Genomic DNA, 18,513 nt, shown 5'->3' with positions numbered 1-18,513 from the left:
CGGCTCTCTCCCACCCCTCATGGCTCTCTCCCATGCCACACGGCTCTCTCCCACCCCCCATGGCTCTCTCCCATGCCACACGGCTCTCTCCCATCCCCTGCCTCCCAGTGTATTTACCGAAGAACCAAGCACTGTTACAAGGAAGCCCTGTTACAATTAGAATGTTGGTGTTGACAAAGAGCTTTTAAACGCGAGGGAGAGTTTTTCAGAGACTTGTGTGGAGGCCTCTGCTGAGTGGAGGGCCAATGCCTTCATGCAGCCATGAGGCAGAAGAAGCTGGGGTGTGAGGACGTCAGACACCAGATGCTTCCCACCTCCCCTCCCCCCAGATTTGGCAACAACAAGCTCCTGGGAAATGCCAGGCATTTCACAGCTGCCTGAATTTCCCCTCTTCCCCCGGGTCTGGACACCTAGGACAGGGCGGAAGCAGGGACAAGGGAGGAGGGACTCTGAGCTGGCGAGGCTCATGCTGTGTGCTCTGTGCAAGGTGCGCCCTGCGTGCCCTCTCCACCCTTACTCATTCCTAGAAGGCCCTCAGCATCCTATCCTTACACATGAGGACCAGAGGGAAATGAAATGGGAGGGAGTAGCTGGCAAGGAAACAGTCAAACGAACCGCAGGAGGGATAGGGAAGAAGGAATCACCTGAATCCTAGGGGGTTTCCCCTCTTAGAAAATCAAGGGGTGGGCGGGGCGTGGTGGCTCACACCTACAATCCCTGCACGTTGGGAGGCCAAAGCAGGCAGATCACGAGGTCCGGAGATCGAGACCATCCTGGTTAACACGGTGAAACCCCGTCTCTGCTAAAAATACAAAAAATTAGCCTGGCCTCGTGGCATGTACCTGTAATCCCAGCTACTTGAGAGGCTGAGGCAGGAGAATCACTTGAACCCAGGAGATGGAGGTTGCAGAGAGCGGAGATCACACCATTGCACTCCAGCCTGGGTGACAGAGTGAGACTCCATCTCAAACAAGCAAACAAAAAAGAAAAATAGAAAATCAAGGGGTGATTTTAAGAAGCCCAAAGAGTGACTGGGTATGGAGGCTCGCATCTGTAATCTCAGCACTTTGGGAGGCCAAGGTGGGAGGCTGGCTTGAGGCCAGGAGTTCTAGGCCAGCATGGGCAACATAGGGATACCTGGTCTCTACAAAAAATAAACAAAATTAGCTGGGCATGGTGCTGCATGCCTATAGTCCCAGGCAGAGCTGCGGGGAGGGGGACTGCAGTTGGAGAGGGAGGTGGGTGGATCACTTGAGTCCAGAAGGCTAAGTCTTCAGTGACCGGTGATTGTGCCACTGTCCTGTAGCGTGGGCAACAGAGCAAGACCCTCTCTCAAAAAAATAAAAAATTAAATAAAAATAGAAAGAACCTCAAAGAATTGTAACCACAAAACTCCCCCAGACTCCTTCTGGAACATAAACATTATGGTCTATTCCTTTTATTTTGGTAGTTTTTCCCCTCAGTTTACAAAAGTAACATATGTACTTCAACTCTGTAAATATACAGATATTTACAGATAATCACAGATATTGAATCACCCAGTTTAGATAGCAGATTTTATGGGATATAAATGATATCTTGATAAAGTGGCTTACAGTAAATAGAATTTCAAAAGTAATGTGCTTATCACAAAAGACTGAGGAAATACAGAAATGTGGAAAGAAAATAAAATTATTCATAACTTCCTCCCTCAGTGATAACGACTTAACGTTTTAGTGTATTTTATTCTTTTATCTATTACTAAGGCTTACATAGTTGTAATGCTATTTGTGCAAAACTTCGTAGCCTGTTTCATTATTTATTTATTTTTATTATTATTATTTTTTTGAGACAGAGTTTTGCTCTTGTTGCCCAGGCTGGAGTGCAATGGCGCTATCTTGGCTCACCGCAACTTCCGCCTCATGGGTTCAAGCGATTCTCCTGCCTCAGCTTCCCGAGTAACTGGGATTACAGACACGCACCCCCATGCCCGGCTAATTTTATATTTTTAGTAGAGACAGAGTTTCTCCATGTTGGTCAGGCTGGTCTTGAGCTCCCGACCTCAGGTGATCCACCTGCATCAGCCTCCCAAAGTGTTGGGATTACAGGCATGAGCCACCATGCCCAGCCTGTTTCGTTTATTTAACTTGATTACAAAGGAATTTCCCCATGGTATTAAAAACTTGTACTTCCTTTTAGTGGCTGCATGCTATAGCTCTATAAACTTACTTAACTATTGCCCTGTGGCAGGACATTTAAATGGTTTCTAGTTTTCAATGCTGTGGTGGACTTTTTTATGAGACTGTAGGCAGGGGAGATGGGTTACGCTACAGGGTGGCTGTGACATGCAAATTAGGTGGTATGCGTTAAGTTTCTGACACAGGGCAAAGTCTTAACCGCCTCTTTCTTCATTTCCCAAAATAGTTTGAGAAAAATGTCCTGGACTGCTGCATTTCCCTGCTGACTGAGAGCTCCCTCAAGCCCACAGATAGGAGGGATCCTGTGCTGGTGTGCAGGGCTATGTCTGCTATGGTAGGTGTGGAAAGCCTGGGCTGATGCTGTCCTGTACTTGCCGATTGCTCAGCCGTTTTCTGTTTTTCCCGGGCTAGACTGGAAGCTCTTTGAAGTACACCACAGTGCTATGGCCAATCAACTGTCCAAAACTATTAAGAAATAGACATTGCTGAAATCTGTTCTGAGTGCAGGTTTTCAAGTCAGATCTGAGTCTGAACCCCAGCCCTGCCGCTTATGGGCCGATCTTAGGTGTAAATGGCTTCACCTGTCTGAGTCTCAGTTTCCCCATCTGCAAAATGATAATACAGAAGGTTCTCTTTCTACCTGCAAGCTGGGCTCCAGTTGGGTGAGCAAACTGGTCCAGTTCACTTGGGACTTTTCTGGCTTTAGCACTGAGAATACTGTGTTCCAGGAAACCTCTCAGCCTTGGGCAAGCAGGACGGTTGGTCACTCTATTCCGCCTGGCCTCTTGGAAGTCAGTTTGTTCAGAGTAGCAGTTCTCAAATATTTTGGTCTCAAGACCCCTTTGCACTTTTAAAAATTATTGAGGACCCCAAATAAGTTGTGTTTATATGGTTTATATTTACCAATATTTACTGTATTAGAAATTAAAACTGAAAAGTTTAAAACTATTTATTCTAAAAGAATAATTCCATTACAAGTTAACATTAATAATGTATTTTTACTTTTAAAAACCTATGCTTTTCAAAGCATAAAATATGTGGTGAGAAGAGTGGCATCGTTTTCCATTTTTGCAAATCTCTTTAATGTCTGGCTTGCTAGGAGTCAGCTGGAATTTTGTATCTGCTTCTGCGTTTGTTGTTTCAGTTGGAATATATGAACATCTGGCCTCACACAGATATGTAGATTTAAAAAGGCAGAGGCCGGCTGGGCGTGGTGGCTTATGCCTGTAATCCCAGCACTTTGGGAGGCCGAGGCAGGCAGATCACGAGGTCAGGAGATCAAGACCATCCTGGCTAAAACAATGAAACCCCTTCTCTACTAAAAATACAAAAGTTAGCCCGGTGTGGTGGCACACACCTGTAGTCCCAGCTACTGGGGAGGCTGAGGCAGGAGAATCACTTAAACCCGGGAGGCAGAGGTTGCAGTGAGCCAAGACCATGCCACTGTACTCCAGCCTGGGTGACAGAGCAAGACTCCATCTCAAAAAAAAAAAAAAAAAAAAAGCGGGGCCGGGGCAGGAATATTCCCGAAGCTCCATAAGTGGCAGTTTCTTAAAGTTTGTTGCAATGTGGAATCTGAAACCACAATTTTTCATCCTTTGTACACTTAGGAGAGAATGAGAGTGAAGAAGGCAAATATTACCTTGGGATTATTATGCAAATAGTTTTGATCACAGACCTTGGAACTCCCAGGGATCTCCCAATACCAATGAGGACCTCTCTCCAAAGGTCCACTGAGTTCAGTCAAGTGGCTGCTCTTGCCATCTGTGGGAGGCAGGCAGATATATGTTCATCTCCAGGAGAGTCTGTGAGCTGAACTGCTGTGACAGACGGATCTTAAGTAGGGGCCCTTGAAATGCCCTCCTTGCAGAATGACTGTGAGCCTGTGCCTGTTGCACGTGGTTTGCCTCATAAATGCTGGGGCTCCTGTTCCCCTGCACCCTAGGGGCTGGTAGGATTACCGGGGGCCCTCATACTGACCCTCTTGGGCACAGGAGTCCACCATGCCTGCTCTTCCCCCCTCACCCCCATGCTGGTATGTTCATTCTCTAGCCCAGGGGCCAGCAGGTGGCCAGGCTGGACACTGAGAGAGAACAAGTAAAGGAGACCAAGTCATTAGCAGGCAGAACTTGCCATGAGGGGCTCTAGTTCTCAGTGGTGCAGGTGGACTTGCACAAACCTGGCTGCTTCTCCTTTCAAGCTCTGTGACTCTGGACAAGATTCTAAACCTCTCTGGGCTTCTGTTATCTCATCTTTTGGGTGACTATGGGGTCTCAATAACACACAACAGTGCCCAGCCCAAGGTCTGACACGCTTTGGGCCCATGAGTACCTATTCCCAGATCATTCTTACGAGTGTTGGGGTTTGGGAAGCAATGGGCTAAGCCACTGCTTGTTTCAATGATGAGGAAACCAGCCAGGGGAGAAGGGGCAGTTGGCCAAAGACTGCACAGTGAAGTGGTGGTTGAGCCAGTTCTGCTGACTCCTGGTGCAGTGCTCCTTCCTAATGCCCTCCCAGCCACCTCCTCAGGCTGGGAGGCAAGCATGGGCAATTCAGAACTCCAAGGTATTCCAGGAGTCACTTCCAAAATTAGGTTACTGCAGATTAGCTTCCATGCTCAGGAGTCTGAGAACCCCAGCCCGCTTCAGAGGCCCTCTCCATTCCAGGTTCCCTATAAAGGTTGCCCCTTAACTCCTAGAAGTTCGTGGCTATCCATGGGCCTCCCGGATCTGTGAATTTCTGACTAGCAGGCAGAGCTTCTGGCAGGGCCGCCTAGAAGACGACTCCCACACCAGGCAGGGAACCTCGGCAGGGCAGTGAGTGCATTCATTATCTATTGCTAAGTGACAAGTTACCCCAAGACACTGTGGCTGAAACAACAAACATCCATTATCTCCCATGTCTGTGGGTCAGGAATCCAGGTGTGGTTTAGCTGAATGTTCTGGCTCAAGATCTCTGTGGGAGGACCTACTTCCAGGCTCACTCACCTGGCTGTGAGCAGCCTCAGCTCAGGGCAGCTCATAGCACGGCAGCCAGCTTCCATCAGAGTGAGCAAGTAAGAGGGGGGTGCCCAGGCTGGAAGCCACAGCCTTTGTCACCTCATTTCAGAAGTGACAGCCATCACTTTTGCTGCATTCTGTTGGTCAGAAGTGAGTCGCTGGGTCTAGGAAAGGGGATTACTGGGGGCCATCTCGGTGACTGCCTACCACACCTGGGCATAGGAATGTGCTTTGTTCCGCAGGGGGTAGAGCTTCATGCATCAGGAGTTTTGAAAGTACTGATGTCCTTTGGGCTCAGCGTCACTCCCCTTCTTTCCCTATCTCCTCCCTCCCTTACATTGCTCTATAGACGGCTTGGGTCTAGCAGGCGCTGACAGGCTGGGGCCACTCAATTTCGCAGGAGGACGCAGCAGCTGGACCAGATCAGTGGCTGGGTGACAGTTAAGATAGGAGGTGTGTTTCCTGCTTTGCCTAGGACCCTTGCCTGTCTCTCTTTCATCTGTTTTCATTCCGTCTGACCACTCTGGAGTCTGGGGGTGGCCTCTGCTTTCTCTCTGATTTTGATGAATGAAGAGGCTTGTCCAGCCACAGGACCTGAGAGGTCATGGGAGGCCCAGGCCACACCGTTGTTTGAGACTTCTTGTAAGTTAAAACTGAACAAACCCCCAAACAGGATTCAGAAATTGTGGCATACTATAAGGGTTTTAGTTTAACAAATGGACATCTTTAACATGCTGGGAAACATGAGGCGCTGTAATTATGCTTTTCACAAGGCATAATGGGGTTTGCAAAGGATGTTAGTGTGCAGGCCAGGAGGGGATGGGTGGATGTGGTCAAAGTCAGGCCACCACCAGATCAAAGATTTGTGACTGTGTCACTTTTCATGTTTTCGGAGGGCTCCTCTGCACCTGCCTCTACAACCTTCTTTAGAGATTCCGTTAAGTGCTTTCAAAGGTGAACTCACAAGCTTTGTCCTCTCTCTGGTTTTAATAAGGTGGAAAGGATCGTCCAGCCAGGGCTCCTCAGGGGTTAAGAGAGGTGCAGGCCATTGACAATTTAAAAATGGAAGATGCCAAAACAGGCACAGGCTTAACCCAGGTCATCCTCAAAACAACCTAAAGGGTCTGGGCATAGTGACTCACGCCTGTAATCCCAGCACTTTGGGAGGCTGAGACAGTTGGATTGCTTGAGCTCAGGAGTTTGAGACCAACCTGGCCAAAATGGTGAAACCCCGTCTCTACGAAAAACTACAAAAATTAGCCAAGTGTGGTGGCGTGTGCCTGTAGTCCCAGTTACCTGGGTAGCTGAGGCAGGAGGATCACCTGAGCCCAGGAAGTTGAGGCTGCAGTGAGCCGAGCTCACACCACTGTACTCCAGCCTGGGCTACAGAGCAAGATCCTCTCTCAAAACACAAACAAAACCAACCTAAATGTAGGTGTCGTAATGATCATCATTTTACAAGGGAGGAAACTGAGGCACAGACCAGTGAGCATCCTCCCTGGTCACTCACACAACTGGCATGCTCCTTGGCCCTTCTTGGCACCCTGCCTGTTCTGGATAGCCCGTGTCCTCCAAGTGTTCTGAGACATTGTGAGGTGTCCACTTTGGGGGCTGGGTGGCCAAGCTGGGCTGGCAGCACCTTGTTCTTCTGAGGAGTGGACACTGACCCCACCCCTATGTGTGTGGCAGATGAGCTTTGAGAAAGGCCAAGGTGTGCTCGTTGGGAACTGGACTGGGGACTACCAAGGTGGCACAGCCCCATACAAGTGGACAGGCAGCGCCCCAATCCTGCAGCAGTACTACAGCACGAAGCAGGCTGTGCGCTTCGGCCAGTGCTGGGTATTCGCTGGGATCCTGACTACAGGTAAGTGGGAGATGCAGGGGCTGAAAGGAGAGGTACCATGGGAGGGACTCCCAGCCCCCACAGTTGCCAACCACCGCACCTTGGATCATTTCAGTGCTGAGAGCGCTGGGCATCCCAGCACGCAGCGTAACAGCCTTCGATTCAGCTCATGACACAGAAAAGAACCTCACGGTGGACACCTATGTGAATGAGAATGGCGAGAAAATCACCAATATGAGCCGCGACTCTGTCTGGTAGGTTCCTCCTTCTCAACCTGCCCTGTCTCCTCCCAGGAACTTCCTTTTTTCTTTTTAGAAACAGGGTCTCTTGCTAGGTTGCCCCTTCTGGTCTTGAACTGGTGTCAAGCAGTCCTCCTGCCTTAGCCTCCCAGGTAGCTGTGATTCCAAGTGCAAGCCACCATGCCTGGCATCCCAGGAGTTTTCTAGCCCAAGCCCAGTCTCCAGGCCCTCCCAGCCCAGAGATTCTGCTGAGCTGTGGGACCCCTTCAACCTCCCTCAGAGACTGATTCAAGTTGTAGGCCAATGCTCACTGCTCCTGAAATTCAATATTTTTCAACATTTGGCCTTGGACAATCTGTGCTGGAATCACCTGGGGGTGATTGTTTTAAAATGCAGATTCCTGGCCGGGCACGGTGGCGCATGCCTGTAATCCCAGCACTTTGGGAGGCCGAAGTGGGTGGATCATGAGGTCAGGAGATCGAGACCATCCTGGCCAATATAGTGAAACCCCATCTGTACTAAAAATACAAAAATTATCTGGGCCTGGTGGCGCGTGCCTGTAATCCCAACTACTTGGTAGGCTAAGGCAGGAGAATCACTTGAACCTGGGAGGTAGAGGTTGCAGTGAGCCGAGATCGCGCCATTGCACTCCAGCCTGGTGACAGAGCTAGACCCCCTCCCAACAACAACAACAACAAATGCAGATTCCTGTACTGGAGCTTTTGCCTCTACAGGGGAAGGGCCAGGAATCTGAAGTTCATGTTAGCACTTGGCCCAGGAGATCTGATATATACCACTGTTTGAGAACTTTTGACGTAACCGGTACCCACTGGCCAGCATGAAGCTTATGTCCTTTGTTCTCTGATCCACAGCACATGGGCCCCTTGCAAGCTAAAAGTGACCACAAGATAGAAAAGGGAGAATGAGGCCGGGCGCGGTGGCTCAAGCCTGTAATCCCAGCACTTTGGGAGGCCGAGGTGGGTGGATCACGAGGTCAGGAGATCGAGACCATCCTGGCTAACATGGTGAAACCCCGTCTCTACTAAAAATACAAAAAAACTAGCCGGGCGTGGTGGCGGGCGCCTGTAGTCCCAGCTACTTGGAGGCTGAGGCGGGAGAATGGCGTGAACCCGGGAGGTGGAGCTTGCAGTGAGCCGAGATCGCGCCACTGCACTCCAGCCTGGGCGACAGAGCGAGACTCCATCTCAAAAAAAAAAAAAAAAGAAATAAGGAAGGAAGGGGGTTCCAGGCAGAGGGACAAATGTGGGCAAAGGACGAGGTAAGAAACAGAGCAGGCCTTCATTCACTGTCNAACCCCAAAAAAAAAAAAAAAAAAAAAAAAAAAAAAAAAAAGAAAAGGGAGAATGAGAAGTTGCAGAGGGAGTAGACGAGGTGGGAAGGTCAGGGCATGATTACAAATTCCCGAGGCATTTCAGTTGAAGTTGGAGCCTTACAGATTTTATTTAAATACTGCTGAGACGTTCTAGTTCATGTACCAAGACAAGAAAAAACAGGAAGACTTGGAACTTTTGGAAAGGAGGCACTAACCAGTATTATTTGTAGATGATACACAGTTGACCCTTGAACAGCATGGGTTTGAACTGTGCAGGTTCACTCATAGGCAGATTTTTTCAACTGAGTACAGGTGTATTTGTGGGACGTGAAACCTGCCTATACTGAGATCTGACTTTTCCTATATACACGTTCCACAGGGCCAACTGCAGGACTTGAGTGTGTATGGATTTGGGTATACTCAGGGGTCCTGGAACCAATCCCCTGTGGATAGTGAGAAACGACTGTTAATTTTCTAGCTAGAAAACCAAGAGCACCAACTTAAAAATAGCAAGATTTAATATGAGAATTCAGAGACTGGCCAGTTACAAAGTTGCTGATCCACCAAATCAGAATCCCAGCGAATTGAATACATTCATTGAATGAATGAAATAACAGTTGTAATCTTTTACTAGGCTGTGACTGCACAGCCTAGTGCATTTCACCCATTCGTTCAGGAAAAGTTTATTAGGCATCTGTTATGTTTCAAACACTGCAGATGTCAAGACAGATAAGATTTAGTTCTGCCTTGAGTTCACCACCTCTAGTGGTGAAGACTCCCAGGTTCTCTGAGATCCGTAGGCACGGTGAGGGTCTCATGAGGTTCCTCCAGCCCTGCCCACTGCACACAGCTCTGTGCCCTGGGAGGCTTTCTGAGAGGCAGGTGGGACTCAGCGGTGGCCCCTTCCTTGCCAGTGTTGACAAAGGTTCCCAAACCCCTGAGAACAACTTCAGTGGTTCCCTGGTGATGAAGATGTCTCTGGCAATTTTGGCGTGTTTATCTCTAACTAGGTTTGTGGGTGGTCTGGGGTGGGGCCCGTTCCCAATTTGTGGCAGGAATTTCCACGTGTGGACGGATGCCTGGATGAAGCGACCGGATCTGCCCAAGGGCTATGACGGCTGGCAGGCTGTGGACGCAACGCCGCAGGAGCGCAGCCAGGGTGAGTGGGTGGCAGGAAGGCGCTGGGCATCCGTGATGCTCTCCTTACATGGCCCCGGGTTCTGTGGGTCTTGGGTACGCAGCCAAGCAGGTGGGGAAAGTTTTAATACAAATTTCCCAACACAAAAAGCATGCTCAGTCCTTCCTGCTATTCCCACTGAGCAGGGGCTTCAGTTTGCTGGCTATTTTTATGAAGTAATGCCAATGACAATACTGTTAAGAGCAATGAGATGGTAGCACTTAAGGGTTCCCTACTGCGTGCCATGCTCAGTACCAACATGATCCATTTTACTCACAACTAACCTTTCAAAGTAGGTTGTTACTATCCTCATTTTACAAATGAGGAAACTGAGGCTCAGGGAGGTGTAGTGAGTTTCCTGAGGTCACACAGATCCACGAGGCTGGACCCGGATTCAGTCCAAGTCAGACATAATGGGGATGCTTATCTCAATTGGTTATGGGTTACCAACTCCTGGGTAAGACAGTGGCCCCTTATAGCTGGAAGGACCTTGCCAGGGGAGGGAGGGTGTCTTTGTACAGCTGGGGAAACAGAGGCATGGGTTTGGTCTGAGGTCACTTGGAAAATCTGTGGAATCAAGTTATCTTTATTTTAAATTGTGAGTCCTAGTACTAAAGACAAAGTCAGCCCAGTAAAGGGAAAATAGATTAGCTCAATAGTTCTCAAATTTTTTTAAATTATTCATTTATTTATTTGGAGACAGAATCTCACTCTGTTGCCCAGGCTGGAGTGCAGTGGTGCAATCTCGGTTCACTCTGCCTCCCAGATTTAAGCAATTTTCTTGTCTCAGTTTCCTGAGTAGCTGGGATTACAGGTGCACACCACCATGCCTGGCTAATTTTTTAATTTTTAGTAGAGACAGGCTTTACCATATTGGTCAGGCTGGTCTCGATCTCCTGACCTCAGGTGATCCACCTGCCTTGGCCTCCCAAAGTGTTGGGATTACAGGTGTGAGCCACTGTGCCTGGCCTTTACTTATTTATTTATTTAGAGACGGAGTTTCACTCTTGTTGCCCAGGCTGGAGTGCAATGGTGCAATCTTGGCTCACTGCAACCTCTGCCTCCTGGGTTCAAGTGATCCTCCTGCCGCAGCCTCCTGAGTAGCTGGGATTACAGGTACCTGCCGCCATGCCTGACTAATTTTTTGTATTTTTAGTAGAGATGGGGTTTCACCATGTTGGCCAGGCTTGTCTCAACCTCCTGACCTCAGGTGATCTGCCTGCTTCAGCCTCCCAAAGTGCTGGGATTACAGGTGTGAACCACCTCAGCCAGCCTCAAACTTTGTTTTTTTTTTTGGAAAAAAGCAGTCCGACTGCTCAGAAGGAAACTTTGTGTGCCACCTCGTAATGTAAAGTAGAACTACTCCAGCTGAAGCGTGCTCAGGGACCAGCCAGCCCCTCCCTGACACCTCTGCCTCACTCCTGCAGCCCCTGAAGTAGATGTCTCTCAAGGTTCTTCTAGGAATAAGTCATAGTTTGGCTGTGAACCTCATCCCAAGGATAGCAAATTCATCTGCCCACAGAGCCACAGAGTGAACAGGGCTGTCTACTTGGGAAGATGGGGACCTAGAGACATGAGCATGCAGATCCCCAAAGGCATTCAGGTTAAAATTTAAACATACTTTGCGGGCCCCACACCCCTCAGTGTGGGACTCCTGATTCCTCCAGCTGCAGTGTGAGCCCACATGGCCCTGAGGCAAAAAGTGCTGTTAAAAGTGAAAACAGCCTCCATGTTTCTCCAAAGAAAAGGCATTGCCCTTATAATAGGGGGTGAGGGTGGTGGGAGGTGGCCCCCAGAGGTGGGAGGAGCAGGTGATATGCCCATATCCCCCTACACTCTGCAGGAAGATTCTCAGCAGGGCAATGTTGAGGGCTCTTTCCGTCCAGGGAGTCTAAGTAGCATTTGCTGAGGTGGGACAGTAGCCATGGCAACCAGGCAGTGAGTACCCCAGTGCCACTATCTGCCTGAGAGGCAGAGGAAGCCCTGTTCCCTGGCCAGAAAAGAGGCCTTAAAAGCCCACCTAACCTGCTCACTTTATCGATAAGGCCAGAGAGGGAGGGTGGGGATGCCCAAGGTTAGTCAACAAGTTAGGAGAAGAACCAGTATTAGATTAGGAGACCAGTTATCCTGAGTCCTAGTCCTCCAATACACTGACTTCACAGGTTTGGCTGCCTTAAAGAGGCAAGGGGGAGGAGCCTGTGTGTTGAGGATTAAATAAAATAACGGAAGCAGAAACCCAATGCCCAGAATACAAGGGTGTATAAAAACCAAAGCTACTACTGAGGAACTATCAACCAAGAGACTAATTCTCACTAAGTTGTCAATGACTAATAAGGGGAACTCTCTATCCCCATGCTAGAAATAAAAAGACAGCTCTTTAAAAAAAATAAAAAATAAAAAGACAGCTCTTAGAATGGAAATTTTCTTATTAGCCCAGATCCATAAGCAACAGCTTGCATTTGTTTTAGGCACAGGGCTAAGTACTTTGCCTGGATTATTTAATTTAATCTTTGCAATAGCCTTAGGAAGTAAGTGCAGTTTTTATTCTTAGTTTTCTAGGAAATGGAGCCACAGAGAGCTGAAATGACTTGCACAAGATCACATAGCTCCAAGGCGTGATGCCAGGAATCAGACCCAGATTGTGTATCTCTGTGCTCTACTGGGGACTGATGTGCTGGGATGAGTTTAATAGGCAGTGTGACTTCCTATTACTGGGATGGAGGATTTCTGATACTCTTCAAGTCAAAGCTGAGATATGCCCCTCTTTTCAGAATAGTTAGGACAGCCTAGGAAATGAGCACCCAGATGCTTCTTGGGCAAAGTTTGCTTGCCAGTCCTGTTTGAGTTTGGGAATCATTACTGCCACTGGGTCCAGGTTGGGTGGGCTGGGGAATCTTACTGAGAGTGACCACCTCTGGCTTCCCCTCAGGTGTCTTCTGCTGTGGGCCATCGCCACTGACCGCCATCCGCAAAGGTGACATCTTTATTGTCTATGACACCAGATTCGTCTTCTCAGAAGTGAATGGTGACAGGCTCATCTGGTTGGTGAAGATGGTGAATGGGCAGGAGGAGTTACACATAATTTCAATGGAGACCACAAGCATCGGGAAAAACATCAGCACCAAGGCAGTGGGCCAAGACAGGCGGAGAGATATCACCTACGAGTACAAGTATCCAGAAGGTGGCCAGCATCACAGGGCTCCTTCTAACTCAGCCCCTGAGTCACTCAGACCATGAAAATACTCAAGATTGGGGGTGGGCCTGGGCAACATGGTGAAACCCTGTCCCTACCAAAAAAAAAAAAAAAAAATTAGCCGGGTATGGTGGCATGTGCCTTTGGTCCCAGCTACTCAGGAGGCTAAGGTGGGAGGACTGCTTGAGCCAGGGAGGTTGAGGTTGCAGTGAGCTATGACCATGCCACTGCACTCCAGCCTGGGTGACAGAACAAGACCCTGTCTCAAAAAAACAAACAACAAAAAAACACAAATCCTAATTGAGGCCTTTGCATTGTTTGACCAGCTCATTCACCTTGCTAAGACTGTCCGTGCTCCCCAGTGCTCAGGAGATTAGACATCTTCTCAGCCTGGCTTTCTGGCCCCTGCAGAGCTGGCCTCTGGCTCCCTTCCTGAGCTCAAGTTCATCCCCTAGCCATGCTGCCTGCTGTTCCCTGAAAAGGCTGGCTACTTTCACCCCGGGCCAAACCTCTGCTTATGCTTTCCCCACCTGAACTGTCTCCTTTGCAGTCTCTGCTATCCACAGGATCATATGCTGCCTCTGTTCTTGATGTGCCTCAATCTTACAGATTTGTATTTCCCCTGTGGCCCATTGGCTGTGGTTCCTGTACCATGTGGTAAGGAAAGGAAGACAACTCCATACAGCATCCTCAAAGGGTGCAAGAGTCCAGACAGGGGCAAACTGAAGATGGGATGTGATTAAGAGGAAGGCAGGAAATCATAAGGACTCATAGATGAGGGAGTAATTTGCTGTGCTATGGGATGGCAGATGGTACCCATGCAACTGGGGCTTTTCCCACCCTCCATTGCAGTACAGTTACAAGCAGGTCAGTTTGGACCCCTGGGTTGATTGTGAGCTTGCATAAAACCTTGCACAAGGTAGGCCTGCAATAAATATTTCTTCCATATAAATGGGGCAAGTGATGGCTACCAAGGCAGCTCAGGACAAACTGGAGATCTCCACTTTGATGTCTCTTTGTGTTCAGAGTGGATGTGGATGGAGAGCTTTGTAACCAAGCTCAGAAATTCCTGTCTTACAGCTGCTATATCTGAGATAAAATCTTATCCTCAGGGTTGTGTTGAAAATGAGCAAACTTGATTAAAAGCAATTGGGTCAGGAGTTTTTTTGTTTGTTTGTTTTGGCAGGGTGACAGAAGTTCAGAGAGGGAGGGATATGATAGAGAGGGAGACCAGTGGTATCTGTCAACTGCTACACTTGATGGTGTCCCTCAGGTCTCTGAGGCTCTGTTCTCTTTTCCTCATTGTTTTTCCTTTCTGTCTCTCAGACTAGATAATCTTATGACCTGTCTTCAAGTTTGCTGATATTCCTGCAAGCTCTAATCTGCTATTATTGTACTTTTCAACTCTAGAATTTATATTTGGTTCTTTTTTAAAAATAATTTTAATCTCTCTCGATATTCTGTATTTGGCAAGCCATTTGTTCTCACGCCTTTTTTTAGTTCTTTGAATATATTTAAAATAACTAATTTAAAGTCTTTGTCTAGTAGGTTCAATGTCAGGGCTTCCTTAGGGGCAGTTTTTATTGACTGTTTCCATGTTCCTCCCCTCCAACCCCCGCACTGCCATATATGGCCTATACTTTGTATGTTTTGTAATTTTTGGTTAAAAATTGGACATTTTAAAAAACATAATATGGCAACTCTAGAAATCAGATCCTGTCCCCCGTCCCAGGGTTGCTTTTGTTGTTGCTATTTGTTTAATGACTTCTGTGATGTAATTCCAGAAAGTCTGTAATCTTTCTTGTCCATGATCACTGAATTCTCTGCTCAGTTTGCTGAATGGTCAGCTAATGATTGGATGGATATTGCTTTAAATTCCTTGAATCATTAAGACTCCTAGCCTTTGGCAAGGGGCTCTGTGTACAAGTTGGGGTACATTTCATTGCTCTGGCAGGCAATTTATAATTCTGCCTTCACTTCTTGCTTGGGCAGAGCCTCAAGGTCAGTTAGAGGTGAGAGCTTAGAGCCTTATCAGATCTTTCTCAGACGGTCTAGATTTCCAGGATTCTGTCTGAGCTTTCCAAAGCCCCTATGGACATTTCGTTCCTCAGCTTTTCCTTTTAAGATTTTTGGTCGGCTTCTTTTCCCCTCAACTCCCTTCTTTTCCTTGTTGCCTTAGGAAACTGCAATTGTAAACAATTGCTGTAGGTTGGTTGTTTGTCTTAACAAATGCTCCAGGGAAAAGGCTGTTGGTAACGAGGGAGCTCTGAGTCAGGTCAATGAAGACAAACTCTGTGAATGAGGGTTTCCAGGGAATCGCCCTTAGGTGAATTAACAACAATTCTCTGGTAGTGGAGCTTTTAGGGAACTCCAAAACCATTCTGTCCCCTCCGGAGGTGGCTAGGCTGCTGGTTTTCACTGTGATTTGGTGCTGTTGGTTTTTGAGTCTACTGTGGAGCTGGAGAGAAGGGGAGATGGGAATCAGAATGCCACAAAACTATTCTTACTGAGATTGTGCTGTTTTACTTGAATAAATGCTCCTTAGATTATTATAAGCCTTTAGTTAATGTCAAGAGTTCTGAAAAAATTGATTTGATAATTTTTGCCAATGTTCTCATTGCTTTTATGGAAAAGCAGATTTTTGGAGGTCTTTATTCTGCCATTCCCACTGATGTCAGAATGTGCTATTGCTTAGGAATGGGGATTTGAATGCTTCTCTCTGTGAATCTATAGCTCAGGAATGTCTCTGGAGTCCTGGCCATGCAGATGGGCTCCTTCTGCCACAGGGGTGGTTGGGACATTTGGCCCTTGAAGGAGCACCCAAAGGAAGCTGTCTTTGTGTCTCTTTCAGGCTCCCCTGAGGAGAGGCAGGTCATGGATCATGCCTTCCTCCTTCTCAGTTCTGAGAGGGAGCACAGACGACCTGTAAAAGAGAACTTTCTTCACATGTCGGTACAGTCAGATGATGCGCTGCTGGGAAACCCTGTTAATTTCACCGTGATTCTCAAAAGGAAGACTGCTGCCCTACAGAATGTCAACATCTCGGGCTCCTTTGAACTACAGTTGTACACCGGCAAGAAGGTGGCAAAACTGTGTGACCTCAATAAGACCTCGCAGATCCAAGGTCAAGGTACCAGAACCAGGGGGAGGAGAGGCCTCAAGTGAGCTCAGGGTCCCCACAATCTGAAATCCCTCTTCTCCTCTGTGGACAACTTCCATACGTTAACAAATTTTTGTGTGTGAGTTAACACAAACAAACATTTATTGAAAACCTACCCCTTGGTAGTCACAAGAAAGCCAGGCACAGAGGAAAAGTGGGCCAATAGACCACTGGACTAGGAGCCGGGGTCTATCGTAGAGCTATAAATTAGGGGTGCTGAAAGTGTCATGAGAAGTCTTCTGTGGTGGCAGAAATTTTAATCTCAGATGCCCAATCAAATCAATGATCATGAGTGCCCAGGGCACAGTGTTGGGAACAAGTGGGATGTCCTGATGACAATGGGTAATGTCTGTCATGCACTCAGGATGGAAGCTTGGAGAAATTGGCCAATTATTATTCCATCTTGAGCCCAACATCTTGTTTTCTAAAGAGAGTATGGGACATGTCCCAGGTTATCCAGTTCAATTCATACAAAGTTAATCTAATTCTGTGCTTGATGAGGAAAACTCATGGGGCCTATGATGAATGACCTCTCCCCTCCACCCTGACTCTTTGGCAGTATCAGAAGTGATTCTGACCTTGGACTCCAAGACCTACATCAACAGCCTGGCTATATTAGATGATGAGCCAGTTATCAGAGGTTTCATCATTGCGGAAATTGTGGAGTCTAAAGAAATCATGGCCTCTGAAGTATTCGTGTCTTTCCAGTACCCTGAGTTCTCTGTAGAGGTGAGATTCCTGCAGGCCATAAAGGGCTCCTCCTGCCTGGAAGTTGGCCATGGAGTGTGACGGGGTCCTTAAGAACCCTGAGGGTCCTTGGTTGGCTCATGCATATCTTCTCTCCCCATCTCTCCTCCCCACCCTACTACAGTTGCCTAACACAGGCAGAGTTGGCCAGCTACTTGTCTGCAATTGTATCTTCAGGAATACTCTGGCCATCCCTTTGACTGACGTTAAGTTCTCTTTGGAAAGCCTGGGCATCTCCTCACTACAGACCTCTGAACATGGGTGAGTCTGCCTGAGGTATTCTTACAAACAGAAATATACTTCTGGACATATATCTTGCACATGTGTGCATATTCTTGAGATGTGAATTCCCAGTATGGGGTCATAGGGTCAAAGCGTAGATACATTTTGCTAGTGCCAAATTACTTTCAGAAGATTGCATCAATTTATGCTCTATCAACAGATCTTTTTGATTCTTGCCAATCTAGTGGTTAAGTAATCTCATTGCTTTACTTTGCATCTCTGATTATTTGTGAGGCTGAGTATTTCTTACATTAATTGACTCTCTCCTGTGAATTGCCTGTTCCTAACTTTTGTCCATTTTTCTACTGAGTTGTTTATTTTTTCATATTAGTATGGAGTCTTTACACAGTAAAGAGTGTTATGTGCTGTGAATTGTTTATAGCAGTTTGTATTTAAATTTTTAAATTTAATTTTTAATTTATTTATTTTGAGACAGAGTCTCACTTTGTCACCCAGGCTGGAGTGCAGTTACAGGATCTCAGCTCACTGCAACCTCCATCTGTCCCCAGGTTCAAGTGATTCTCTTGCCTTGGCCTCCTGAGTAGCTGGGATTACAGGCATGCGCCACCACACCTGGCTAATTTTTGTATTTTTAGTAGAGATGGGGTTTTCCCATATTGGCCAGCCTGGTCTTGAACTCCTGACCTCAGGTGATCTGCCCACCTTGGCCTCCCAAAGTGCTGGGATTACAGGCATGGGCCATCATGCCTGGCCAAACAGTTTGTATGTTTTTAAACACTAAGATGTCTTTCACCATTAGAACTTTTAAATTTTAATGTAGTCAAATTTTTCAATCTTTTCCCTTACGGATACTGAATTTCTTTTTTTTTTTTTTTGAGATGGAGTCTGGCTCTGTCGCCCAGGCTGGAGTGCAGTGGCCGGATCTCAGCTCACTGCAAGCTCCGCCTCCCGGGTTTACGCCATTCTCCTGCCTCAGCCTCCCGAGTAGCTGGGACTACAGGCGCCCGCCACCTCGCCTGGCTAGTTTTTTTTTGTATTTTTTAGTAGAGACGGGGTTTCACCGTGTTCGCCAGGATGGTCTTGATCTCCTGACCTCGTGATCCGCCCGTCTCGGCCTCCCAAAGTGCTGGGATTACAGGCTTGAGCCACCGCGCCCGGCCTGGATACTGAATTTCATGTCATCCTAGGTGCATAGAAATTTTCTCTTATGTTTTCTCTAGAATTTCCAGCTTTATTTACACAATTAGGTATTTATCTGGAATTTTTTTTGGGTGTGGTGTGATGTGGAGCTCCAACTTTGTGTATGGTTTTCCTAGTACTTTGTAGCACTGCCTTTATTAGGCTGTAAATTCCCATATATATCTGGGTCTCTGGACTCTTTTTTTTTTTTTTTTTTTTTTTG

At 47.4% G+C, this 18,513-nt stretch overlaps 1 protein-coding gene across 1 annotated transcript in view; it reads left to right on the top strand.

Moving 5' to 3' along the window:
* Nucleotides 1–18,513, top strand: part of TGM4 (transglutaminase 4) — a 43,709-nt gene that overhangs the window by 22,527 nt on the left and 2,669 nt on the right. The window contains exons 5-12 of the mRNA XM_025377359.1: nt 2,404–2,511; nt 6,866–7,040; nt 7,135–7,273; nt 9,647–9,750; nt 12,698–12,949; nt 15,813–16,091; nt 16,681–16,850; nt 16,993–17,129. Of these exons, the coding sequence (XP_025233144.1) occupies nt 2,404–2,511; nt 6,866–7,040; nt 7,135–7,273; nt 9,647–9,750; nt 12,698–12,949; nt 15,813–16,091; nt 16,681–16,850; nt 16,993–17,129 (1,364 nt within the window). The remainder of the gene's footprint in view (nt 1–2,403; nt 2,512–6,865; nt 7,041–7,134; nt 7,274–9,646; nt 9,751–12,697; nt 12,950–15,812; nt 16,092–16,680; nt 16,851–16,992; nt 17,130–18,513) is intronic.

Source organism: Theropithecus gelada, chromosome 2 (assembly GCF_003255815.1).
Source record: "Theropithecus gelada isolate Dixy chromosome 2, Tgel_1.0, whole genome shotgun sequence".
In the NCBI taxonomy this organism is placed as follows: domain Eukaryota; kingdom Metazoa; phylum Chordata; class Mammalia; order Primates; family Cercopithecidae; genus Theropithecus; species Theropithecus gelada.
The sequence above is the reverse complement of the archived record's forward strand: the minus strand, read 5'-3'. Positions and strand labels throughout refer to the sequence as shown.